The sequence below is a fragment of the Lipotes vexillifer genome, unplaced genomic scaffold (genome assembly GCF_000442215.2).
Source record: "Lipotes vexillifer unplaced genomic scaffold, Lipotes_vexillifer_v1.1 scaffold168, whole genome shotgun sequence".
Classification (NCBI taxonomy): domain Eukaryota; kingdom Metazoa; phylum Chordata; class Mammalia; order Artiodactyla; family Lipotidae; genus Lipotes; species Lipotes vexillifer.
The window spans coordinates 3,451,543-3,463,791 of NW_006773947.1; the positions used below are offsets into that span (position 1 = coordinate 3,451,543).

Sequence of the window (12,249 nt, forward strand, 5' to 3'; positions counted from 1 at the left end):
GGGAAAGAGGTGACACTCTTGTACAGAGAACAGATGGAGGGTTCTAGAGGCCCACCAACTCCTCTGTTCATGAGTTATTAAAAAAGTAATTCAAAGACATAATTTGTTTCACTTTCTACTTTTATAATAATTCTGAGGAAGTTCTGTATGGGCTACTTACTCTCACAAGCACACATGTGTCCGCAAGGCTGAAAAAGAACAGCTGCTTTCTTGTCAGAGCATACCACACATTCTTCAATCTGCAAAAGAGAGGTTACAGCAAAAGCGTAAACATCTACAAATACATCTAGTGACTCTAACAGTTCCTTCTGTATCCAAATGTATTTCTCCTCTATAAGGAAACACTCCTGCAAAGAAGAATTTAACACACACTTCTCCTCTGTCCTCTACTTTCTTGGTTACTCATTTTCACATCTTTGAAGACCCCAGCTAAACTGGTCTAGCTCCACTTTAGTCTCCCTACCTGTCCTAAAGAATGATACAGAAAAACTCCATTTCTTCTGAGGTCAGGGAGAACAGACTAGACTTCAATTTTCTTTCTTTCTTTTTTTTTTTTTAAATTACTTTGAGGACTTCCCTAGCAGTCCAGTGGTTAAGACTCTGCCTTCCAATGCAGGGGGGTGTGGGTTTGATCCCTGGTCAGGGAGCTAAGATCCCACATGCCTTGAGGGCCAAAAAACAAAAAAAACCTGAAACAGAAAATAGAAGCAATATTGTAACAAATTCAACAAAGACTTTAAAAATGGTCCACATCAAAAAAAGAAAAAAAAAACTACTTTGGAGAGAAAAATCAAAAGAACAAATGGCTGAGATAAGATAGATTTCTAATATTCATAAAATTCTAGCCACATTAGCCAGACAGCTAAAGCTTAAGGGGGATTTTTCTGTTTACCCACATCCGAGGAATTCCACCTAACTCATCCTTTCCCAGGACTTGGAATTCCCCCACACTGGCTGAAGCCCAGAGCTCTGGAATATTCTTTTCGCCTGATCTCCACAAGTCCTCCACAACCTATTCATAATTTCCCTCAATTTTCCTCCTCTTCTCCACTTAATCTGAGTTCTGCGTGTGTAACTATTTCTTAACTTTGCTCTGGTTCTCTGACCCCCACCTGCCTACTGCCTTGGCCCCACATCCATCTTTCACTGATTCTCCTCCTTTCTGACACACATTCACCCCATCTGTGTCATTTAACATTACTGTCCAAACATGATGACCACCACTTCACCTAAACAACCACAGTACTGGACCTTCCCAACTTAGACCCTGCTATGTACATAGAATTTACATAGTCGTAGTAATCTAGTGGGAAGCAGTAAGACATGGTTGGTCAGGATCTTTATGTTCCTGCATTCCAATTCCAGCTCCAATACTAACAAATTACCTAACACTGTAGAGCTGCAGCTTTTTAAAAATCTGAACAATAAAGAACAATCCTTCTTCACAAGGTGGTAAAGTGTCAATCAGAAGACAAGGAGAGGACTCAGGTGGCCCTTATTCAAGTATATCCTGGAACAATTCTAACTATGAGATAGGAGGGCATATTTTAAGTAAGACACAGCAACATAGAGTAGAAGAAAGAGTTCTGAGAAATATTTAAGAAGACCTGGTAACTAATAAAATGTATAAAATGGTGAAGAAGAGATCTAAGATATCTGCTAAGTTTCTGACTTGATTTAAAACAGTTGAAAGAAACACATTTCAGTCGCCTACAGCTTATAGGATGCAAGACCAGGGTGTTCCTTCCAACTCTAGGATTATACATACAGGCTTTAAGACCTAGTCAAGGTCAGACTATAACGAAGGGAATGTTTACCTTCAGTACACAAATCCAGCCCACAAACTGCAAACACTAAGCAGTACACTAGCAGAACCACAGTGGGGAGCAGAGACAGGAAGACCCTGGAAATGGGCGACTAAGGAACCCACAGCCTGGAGGTAGGTACACTAACTCTTCATAGCTCCCAACAAAGCTTTTCCTCTCTCTAAAAGAACGGCTGAAATAAACAAATGGGACCTAATGAAACTTAAAACCTTTGCACAGCAAAGGAAATCATAAACGAGACAAAAAGACAACCCTCAGAATGGGAGAAAATATTTGAAAATGAAGCAACTGACAAAGGATTAATCTCCAAAATATACGAGCAGCACATATGGCTCAATAACCAAAAAACAAACAACCCAATCAAAAAATGGGTGGAAGACCTAAATAGACATTTCTCCAAAGAAGACATACAGACAGCCAACAAACACATGAAAAGATGCTCAACATCACTAATTATTAAGACAAATGCCAATCAAAACTATGATGAGGTATCACCTCACACCTGTCAGAATGGCCATCATCAAAAAATCTACAAACAATAAATGCTGGAGAGGGTGTGGAGAAAAGGGAACCATCATATACTGCTGGTGGGAATGTAAACTGACACAGGCACTGTGAAAAACAGTATTGGAGGTTCCTTAAAAAACTAAAAATAGAGCTACCATATGACCCAACAATCCCACTACTGGGCATATACCCAGAGAAAACCATAATTCAAAAAAACGCATGTACCCCAATGTTCATAGCAGCCCTGTTTACAACAGCCAGGACCTGGAAGCAACCAAAATGTCCATCAACAGAGGAGTGGATAAAGAAGATGTGGTACATATTTACCATGGAATATTAGCCATAAAACGGAATGAAACTGGGTCATTTGTAGAGACATGGATGGACCTAGAGACTGTCATACAGAGTGAAGTCAGTCAGAAACAGAAAAGCAAATATTGTATAGTAATGCATATATGTGGAATCTAGAAAAATGGTACAGATGATCTTATTTGCAAAGCAGAAACAGAGACACAGATGTAGAGAACAAATGCATGGATACCAAGGGGGAAAGGGGTGGGGTGGATGGAACTGGGAGACTGGGATTGACACATATACATTATTGATACTATGCATAAAATAGACAACTGATGGGAACATACTGTACAGCACATGGAACTCTACCTAATGCACTGTGGTGACCTAAAAGGGAAGGAAATCCAAAAGGGAGGGGATATCTCTAAGTGTATGGCTGATTCATTTTGTTGTGCAGCAGAGGCTAACACAACATTGTAAAACAACCATACTCCAATGAAAATTAATTAAAAACAAAATAAAATAAAGGAAGGGCTGAGGACCATGGCTAAATTTCAAAGGTGTGTGAGTCAGCTATCTGGCTGGCTAATAAGCTAAAAAGAAAAGTAGGCACAGTATGGGTGAAAGAAGTGAAAATCCCAAACTTTAGCAACTAGACAGACAGACAAAAGTCTCAAGAGCAATGACGACACGGAGGTGAAACTATGACTGATCTAGCCATTTATTTGTGCATTAAGGAGCATCTTCATATAAATATTTTAAGAACTGTATGTGCTAAATACGGGTCAAACATTAAAATGTGACAATTAAAAAAAAGTAAATTAGATATTATGTGTACAGTGTCTAGTTCAATGCCTAATATAAAATCAGTGCTTAAAACATGATGATTTTCTTCTCCTCTCTATATAAAAGATGTGTTGGTTTTTAAAATGATTCCCGATGCAACTGTCTACATATCTGAATTACTGATAAAGAGTTTAAAATCATCTAGCAAACCAATCTAATAATCATTTAGTTACCCATTCAGCTATTATTAATAAAAAATTTTCTAAGCATAACTTTTTCCCCTTCTGGATTTTTTCCCTCAGATTACATTCCCAGGAGTGGAATTAGTAATATCAAAGCATATTTATTGTAACTGTTTGTATATATATTGTCAGGATGGTCTCTCAAAAAAATGTAAACCCATTTATTCAGCCAACTGCAGTGTTAAGAGAGTACTCATTTCTCTTTCCTAGCTAGCATTATTTAAAGTTTATTTTTGCTAATTGGACAAGAATGTCTAATAATAGTTCATAATTTTTAATTTTTATTTCTTTAATTGCTAAAGAGACCAGGCTTGTTTATTCTCCCTCTCTCCAAATACTAGTTTTACAATTTGTTTTATCTTCAGTGAAGATGTTCACAATCCTTTAACCACTTGGGGTCGCTATTTCTTTACATTCGAAGGCTCTGCAATGAACCTGGCAAATCTCTTTGGTGGGTATGTAAGTTTTTCTACTTTTGTACAGGTTTGAAAATTCCATAACTTAAAATACAAACAGACACCTTACTAATTCTTGGAATTCAGAACTGGTCTAAAAATGAGTGACAACATAATCCTTCCTCTCTACCTTCCTGTTCTGTCAACCCTCCCTTGCAGACATTGGTTTTAATTCTGTCTATGTATCCTAACACAGAGGAAAGAACAGTGACTTACGAATCAAGAAAACTGCGTTGAAGACCCAACTGTCAGTGTACTTCTTTGAGCTTTGCTTTTTTCAATTATTTCAGTAAACCAAAATGAGTAAGATGGAAAAGCACTAAGTTACATGGAAAAAAAAAAATGAAATCAGAAACCCAGAAAATACTGCTTCTCAAAAAGCAAAAGGAGTCAGATGAGACAAAACGTTCAGAGGAGATAAAGAATTTGACCACCAAAAACTGCAGGATGATCAGACTTTATTTGCCTAATGGTGGGATACAGTACGAAATGAATAGCATCATCTATGATGTTTTCTTGCCCAGTATGTCTAAGCTGACCCTAATCAAGCAGTTAGATCTAACTTCCAGTTTACAAAAACACAAAGGATATAGAAACAAATGAAAGAACACCATGATAAAAATCAAATAAATCCAGAATGTGTGATATTCTACTGAAAAAAATCAACTAGTCTTTTACAAAGAGGAATACAAAACAATCCATGTACTCAAAAAAGGTGCAATATACAAGTAACTACAACACAAAGTGGAATTAAATACATCTTTAGGTTATAAGGCGCTTTGAAAGTAAAACAGTAGATTACTTTTATTTTTAACTAGTACTGTAGTCTACATATTTCAATTGGTGTCTTGATAAATGTATAAATTATACATTCCCATATTTAGATCAGTCTTAGGAAGAACAAAATTAAAAGACACGTGGCATCATATAATCTTATTTATCATTAACTGTAGTCTTAAAGAACTTCAAAAAAATAATAAAATGCTATATTAAAAACATACTACCTTTGTCCTGGATTGAACTTGTTCTTTACAGATGAGGCATTTCTTGACTCGTGGAGAACACAAAGAACAGGTAGCAATATGTCCACATGGGCCAAAAAGAGTATCTCTCTTCATATCTGAGCACACCATACACTCTTCTAAGGTTTCAGAATCATTACTAATCATAGAAGGACTTCGAGAACCCACCTGACCACTAATAAAAGAAAATATTTCTAATCAAGCCTATGAGAATATTCATATTACAAATTCATTCATTTAAATGTTTTTTAAAACATCTAGAGCATCATTAGTATGGGTAAAAAACTTTAGTTATGTTAAAAATTAAGCTTTAACATCTATATATGAAACATTGTATACTATATTCTTCTACTTCTCTGCATTTTTACATACTTCTAGTACAATTCAAATTTCAATTCAACAAATCCTCACCCAATGGAAAAGAGTGAATCTTCTAACAAAGAAATCAAACACACTAGTTTAAAAAAAATTAACATAAAGTTTCCCTCAGAAACTGTTTTATCTATATAGGACAATTTGAGGAAGACACAGGATATAGGAATAAAACAAAAATCCTAACTAGAGCCCATGTTAGTTATGCTAACTACAGACAGAATGAAGCATTATCAGAGTCCACAACTGACAGGGCACTTTGGAAAATATGTCACTGCAGCTGCTGTTTTGACATTTCTTTTAAGTGTATCCTTAAGGAGCATAAAATTCTATTACAGAAAGACAGAACACGTCTATAAATATATATATACAAGACATAAAAATACATATGCACAACCAACTACAGATACAGATAGAAAAGGGACACTCTGTTTCCACTAGGATCTTCAGAAACTCATGAATACGCGGGCTCACATGCACACATTCAAAGTGGTTTCCCCTTACACCTCAGTGTTTAAGTTATTGCTGCAGTAATTACAGTGCCTCTATCTATATATTTTTAGATGCATTCTGCCTTGCTCTAATAAAATGCCCCTTAAGAATATACTTAAAGGGCTTCCCTGGTGACGCAGTGGTTGAGAGTCCGCCTGCCGATGCAGGGGACACGGGTTCGTGCCCCGGTCCAGGAAGATCCCACATGCCGCGGAGCGGCTGGGCCTGTGAGCCATGGCTGCTGAGCCTGCGCGTCCGGAGCCTGTGCTCCGCAACGGAAAAAAAAAAAAAAAAAAAAAAAAAAGAATATACTTAAAGAAATGTATATACCTCTATATAAAATGGGATACTACTCAGCCATAAAGAATGAAACAATGCCATTTGCAGCAATATGGATGGACCTAGTGATTATCATACTAAGTGAAGAGAGTCAGACAAAGACAAATATAGGATATCACTTATATGTGGAATCTAAAATATGATACAAATGAACTTATTTACAAAACAGAAACAGACTCAGACATAGAAAACAAACTTATGGTTACCAAAGGGGAAAGAGGTGGGGGGGGGTGGATAAATTAGGAGTTTGGGATTAGCAGATACAAACTACTATATATAAAATAAACAATAAGGTCCTACTGTATAGCACAGGGAATTATATTCAATATCCTGTAATAAACCATAATGGAAAAGAATATGTATATATATGTATAACTGAATCCCTTTGCTGTACACCAGAAATTAACACATTGTAAATCAACTATACTTCAATAAAAAATAAAACAGAATAGAATAAAAAAGAAATGTATATACCTCATTATATTAATTTCCCTATAACTGTGGAACCACATGATACTTTATGTACAGAATATTAGGTTTTATGATAATAATACAAACCTGACTTTTTCTTTATGACACTTTGCCAGTGCCTTGCAGAGACTTGGATCAGGACAGAGATCAAGTGGCGACTGACCCTTCTTATTTCGAATGCTAAGGTCAGCACCATTAGCAGCCAAGAAACAGGCAATAGATGCTGCACTCTTCTTCTCGGCTCCCTGGGTACCAAGTCCCATTATTAACTGAAATCAAATGAAAAAGGTCATTATTTCCCCTTTAGGAATCTGTTATCAATTCTTATCACCCTATATATATATATATATATATATATATATATATATATATGAAAGAATGTGTGTGTATGTGTGTGTGGTGTGCACGTGCTTGCGTATAAATGTATGTATATATGAATATGTATGTGTGGTAAAAAACATGTCTGGCAAGACTATATAGATGTGGTGGACACTTATGAGTTGCAGTCCTAGTATCCTTCCTCCATGACACCTACCCCCCAATTTCCTCAGGTGTATTGTATGAGGACTGACCCATCTCCAGTTTTAGAGATGAACCAAAGAGGGCTCACACCACTCAGAGACCCACCTCATCTATGTGATTAGTTCAGGGGTGACACATAACCTAAGTCAGGTCAATTAAGGCCAATAAAACTCAAGAACAAGACTTCTGATTGAGATATTGAGGAGACAGTCTCCCTTTTCTACTCAATTTGTCTCTGGAACTGCTAGCAACCAACGTGAAACAAAAAGGGGAGAGACAACTGAGAAATGAACCAAGAACCAAGAATTAAGCCACGAAGTGGAGAATGAGACAGATCAGGTCCTACTGTCATCTGAGCTTCTGACTCACACATCTTGTCTGATAATAGTCATAATAATTGTTAATATTTATGGAGCATCTACAATGGACTAAGAACTATTTTAAGCAGTTTCCATGACTTAACTCATTTAATCTTTACAACCTTATGGAGGTAGTTACTCACTTCCACTCGTTTCAAAATGAGAAAACTGAGGCACATAGGAGTTACAGTATTTACCGATGGTCATTAGAAAGGCAGCAATTCTCAAACACTTTGGTCTCAGAACCCTTTACATTCTTAAAAATGATTCTAAAATTCATATGGAAACATGAAGGACTCGGAATAGTCAAACAACTTTGAAAAAGAAGAAGAGACTTACACCACTGACTTCAACATTTATTACAAAGCTACTATAATCAAGACAGTGGGTTGACATCACATAGATAAAGACAAAGATCAACAGAAGGGAACTGATTTTAGATAAAGGCACAACAGGCAATTCAGTAGAAAAAGAAAGTCTTTTCAAACAAATGGGGCTGGAATGACTGTATATCCACAAACAAACAAAAAACAAAAAAGAACTTTGACCCATACCTCATATTATGCATATAAAAATTAACTCAAAATGAATCACAGACCTAAATGTAACAGCTAAAACTTTATAAACTTCTAGTACCAAATAGGAGAAAACCTTAGTGACCTTGGATTTAGCAAAGATTTCTCAGGACACAAACAATAAAAGAAAAACTGGTCAATCAGACTTCATTAAAATTAAGAACCTCTGCTCTTCGAAAAATACTGTTAAAAGAATGAAAAGAGGGCTTCCCTAGTGGCGCAGTGGTTAAGAATCCACCTGCCAGGCTTCCCTGGTGGCGCAGTGGTTGAGAGTCCACCTGCTGATGCAGGGGACACGGGTTCATGCCCCGGTCCAGGAAGATCCCACATGCCGCGGAGCAGCTGGGCCCGTGAGCCATGGCTGCTGAGCCTGTGCGTCCAGAGCCTGTGCTCCGCAACGGGAGAGGCCACAGCAGTGAGAGGCCCACGTACCGCAAAAAAAAAAAAAAAAAAAAAAAAGAACCCTCAAAACTTAGTAGTAAGAAAACAGCTCAACAAAATAATGAAGAAGGTCTGAAGAGACACTTCATCAAATATACATGAGTGGTGAACAAGCAAATGAAAAGATGTTCAATACCAGCAGTCATAAGGAAATGCAAATTCAAACCACAAAAAGATACCACAATACTCCTATTTGAATGGCTAAAGGTATAAAAGGAGAACCAAACAACTTTTAGTAAGAATGCAAAACAATACAGTTAGCACTGACTAGTATTTAGCTCATAAACTAAATTTGTACATTTGTAGCTCTGATGAAATATCTTATCAGGTGCAAGTTAAATTAGCCATAAATATAAGCCTCTGCATTAAAAGATGTTCCCACTGGCACTGAGTTAAAGATTATCTTTACTCACGGTGTTTTTGGATGGCTCCCAGGCAGCATCGACCTTCCCCACATCTTGCATATCTTGAAGCTGACGTAGCTGAGACAAAGTGTGATGCCTCAGAGCTTCATGCAAAGGAGTATCCCCATCCTTATCCTGAATATCTAATTTGGCACCTGCACGGACCAAAAGCTAGAAGAGAAAAACATCTTATTTTGCTAAAGTATTCCACCCACAAGAAGTTACAACATCTCTAAAGTAACAGTGTGAGAGCCCTGGACCTATCTGACGGGGTTGCCATGAAAGTTAATTATTCTTATGTATTTGTTTGCTAAATTACTCTATACCCAACCCTGTGACTCCTTACAAATAATGATGAACCTGGTTATTCAAATATACTGAATTACAGAAAGCAGAAAGAAATAAGAACCAAAATGTTGCTCAATTAATCTACTCTAAGATCAAGATAACGGAGAAATTTAGGACATTTTTTTCCTCATTTTAATTTCAGATATGTGAGTTGGGATATTTTAAGTATTTCCAATAGGACCAAATCATGACATTCAAAATTCTTTTATTATTTAAATAAGCAAGTTATTTATTTCCATTCTCTTTGGTTAATTTTCTCCAGATGTATGGTTATAAGGGTTATAAGTCCAAATATCAGAGAAATGAAGAATTTTTGGCAAGAGGAATTTTAAATAATAATAAACGTGAAGTGTTTGCTAAACTGCAATCTCTTACATATAACACATAATCAATATATCTCAATCAATTTTTTTTAAAAAATAATATATTTATTTATTTATTGTTGGCTGCGTTGGGTCTTCATTGCTGCATGCGGGCTTTCTCTAGTTTCAGCGAGTGGGGGTTACTCTTGGTTGCGGTACACTGACTTCTCATTGCAGTGGCTTCTCTTATTGCGGAGCACAGGCTCTAGGCACGTGGGCTTCAGTAGTTGTGGTACATGGGCTCAGTAGTTGTGGCTTGCGGGCTCTAGAGCGCAGGCTCAGTAGTTGTGGCGCACGGGCTTAGTTGCTCCGCGGCATGTGGGATCTTCCCGGACCAGGGCTCGAACCCGTGCCCCCTGCATTGGCAGGTGGATTCTTAACCACTGAGCCACCAGGGAAGCCCTCAATCAATATTTTAAGTGGTAAACATAAAACTTTGCTTACAGTGCTTTAACAAGTTCCCTCATCATTTCTGTAAATGCTATCAGAGTTTTAGAAAAATACCATACAAAGAAACCAATCTCAAGCACATGGTCCTACCTGTCTTGGCAAATTACTGTTTTCTTTTGTTTTGCTTGCTTTGTTTCAAAAAGATTATATAATGTCTCTGCAGGACAGTTTCTCAAATTTGAACATGCATCACAATTACCTGGGGGCCTGTTAAACCACAGATTGCTAGTTCCCACCCTTGGAGGTTCTGATTTGGTTGGTCTGAGGTGGGGCCCAGGAATTGACTTTTCTACCAAAGTCTCAGGTGATGCTGATGCTGCTGCTTCAGCCTCCAAACTTTAAGAATCACTGCTCTACAAAAAAGTTGTAAACAGATAATCTTTCAAGTATTTTGACTGGAATCACCAGATTAGTAAAATAAAAATATACATGTCAGCTTTTTTGGAATCTGTTTGGCAAATGTCTAGCCGAAGCCTTTAATTACAGTTCGCTCTCAATCATAAAAATTAAAAGGGAGTATACTTTTTAAAAAAACAAATTTGTAAGTTACTCTGAAATCCTCTGATTTAATATTCCGGCAATTTACAAATCTGGCAACAACATTATAGACTTTGAATATCAGAATCTTAAGATTTTCCTTATTACAAATTAAAACTCTTTACCCAACTGATGTAAAACATTAGCCTAAAATCATAATTTTTACCTCCAGCTATGCCTTTTGAGAAATCTAACAAAGTATGATTTAATAAGCAAAGATTCACTTTAGTAGACACGTTACCCTCACAATCTGGGTGTGCTGCCGCTCAACAGCAAGGTGTAGGGCAGTCTGCTGGTTCACATTCTGGATATCCAGGTTTGCGTTACCCTGAAGAAGAACAAGGCATACACAGTTGAATGTGACAAGAGGGAAGCATACTAAACTAACTCTTGGCAAAGAATCAGTACACTGGACACTACTGACCACACCCCCTTCCTAGGGGCGGGGACCTTGTTCTCATATGGTAACATAGGAAGAAGTGGATAGGGCAGCAAACTTTCTGAAGTATAGCAGCAAGTTTAAAATAATTATTTTTATTATGGTGATTCCATCTAAGAACAGTTAAAGGACAAAGTACAGTACAAACACAGCTCCCTTTTAATCTCCATTATAGAGCAATGGACATAATCAGCTCATTTTAACTGTAAATATTTCCTGAAAATATATTAATGAGTCTTCACATTGGATCTAGATTTCTTTTAATGACCTAATAAGGTCAGTTCCTCTTGCTGCATAATTGAGCTCTTCCTCAATCAGTGAAAAGAACTCTGCTGGAGGGTGAGATAACGCTTAATTAGTACATACAAACACTTACTGAAGGAAGAGCAGAAAGTCCCACCAGGGCCCTGAGATAGACAAAGGACCATGAGAACAGCTGATGCCAAGCACAGAGGAAAGGGACGGAGAAGCAAAAGCAATGAACATAGTGTCAGTGGACCCGGGTTCAAGTGTTGTCAGCTACGAGCTTTGTGAGTTTAAGCAAGCACTGTATCATTTCATGCCTATTTCCTCAGCTCCAAAATGGTAAGGGCACAACCTATTCCAGGGGCCAATGTAAGGATTAAGAAAAATAACATGTCAAAATGCCTAGCACCATGTCTGGCATGATAAAAAATAATAATTTTTTTAAAAATACTAAAATTAAGCAGAGGGCTACAGAGTCAAAAAATAAACTGTATCATTCCATTTGTATCTTAGAACCATTCATGCCCTATGATCACAACTCTGACACCCCTACCTGTGCACCTGCTTGGTGCATCAGGTAGAGCTGAAACTCCCTTACGGGACTTTGGTTGGTCTGAACATGCTGTGACATGTTCGGGAAGGTGGGAGTTTCTGGATTGTTTTTACTGTTTATGTTTCTTTGAGTGCAATCATTAGGCTCCTGATCTCAGCTTGCTTTCCTTTTTTTTTTTTTTTTTTTTTTTTTTTTTTTTGTGTGGGC

General features: G+C 37.3%; 1 protein-coding gene across 1 annotated transcript in view; it reads right to left on the reverse strand.

The window, feature by feature from the left end:
• The window catches only part of MIB1 (MIB E3 ubiquitin protein ligase 1), a 114,710-nt gene that overhangs the window by 8,256 nt on the left and 94,205 nt on the right, over positions 1-12,249 (reverse strand). Inside the window, exons 14-18 of the mRNA XM_007448608.1 lie at positions 11,046-11,132; positions 9,117-9,278; positions 6,894-7,075; positions 5,115-5,307; positions 161-239 (exon numbers count right to left, since the gene is read on the reverse strand). Coding sequence (XP_007448670.1) covers positions 161-239; positions 5,115-5,307; positions 6,894-7,075; positions 9,117-9,278; positions 11,046-11,132 — 703 coding nt within the window. The remainder of the gene's footprint in view (positions 1-160; positions 240-5,114; positions 5,308-6,893; positions 7,076-9,116; positions 9,279-11,045; positions 11,133-12,249) is intronic.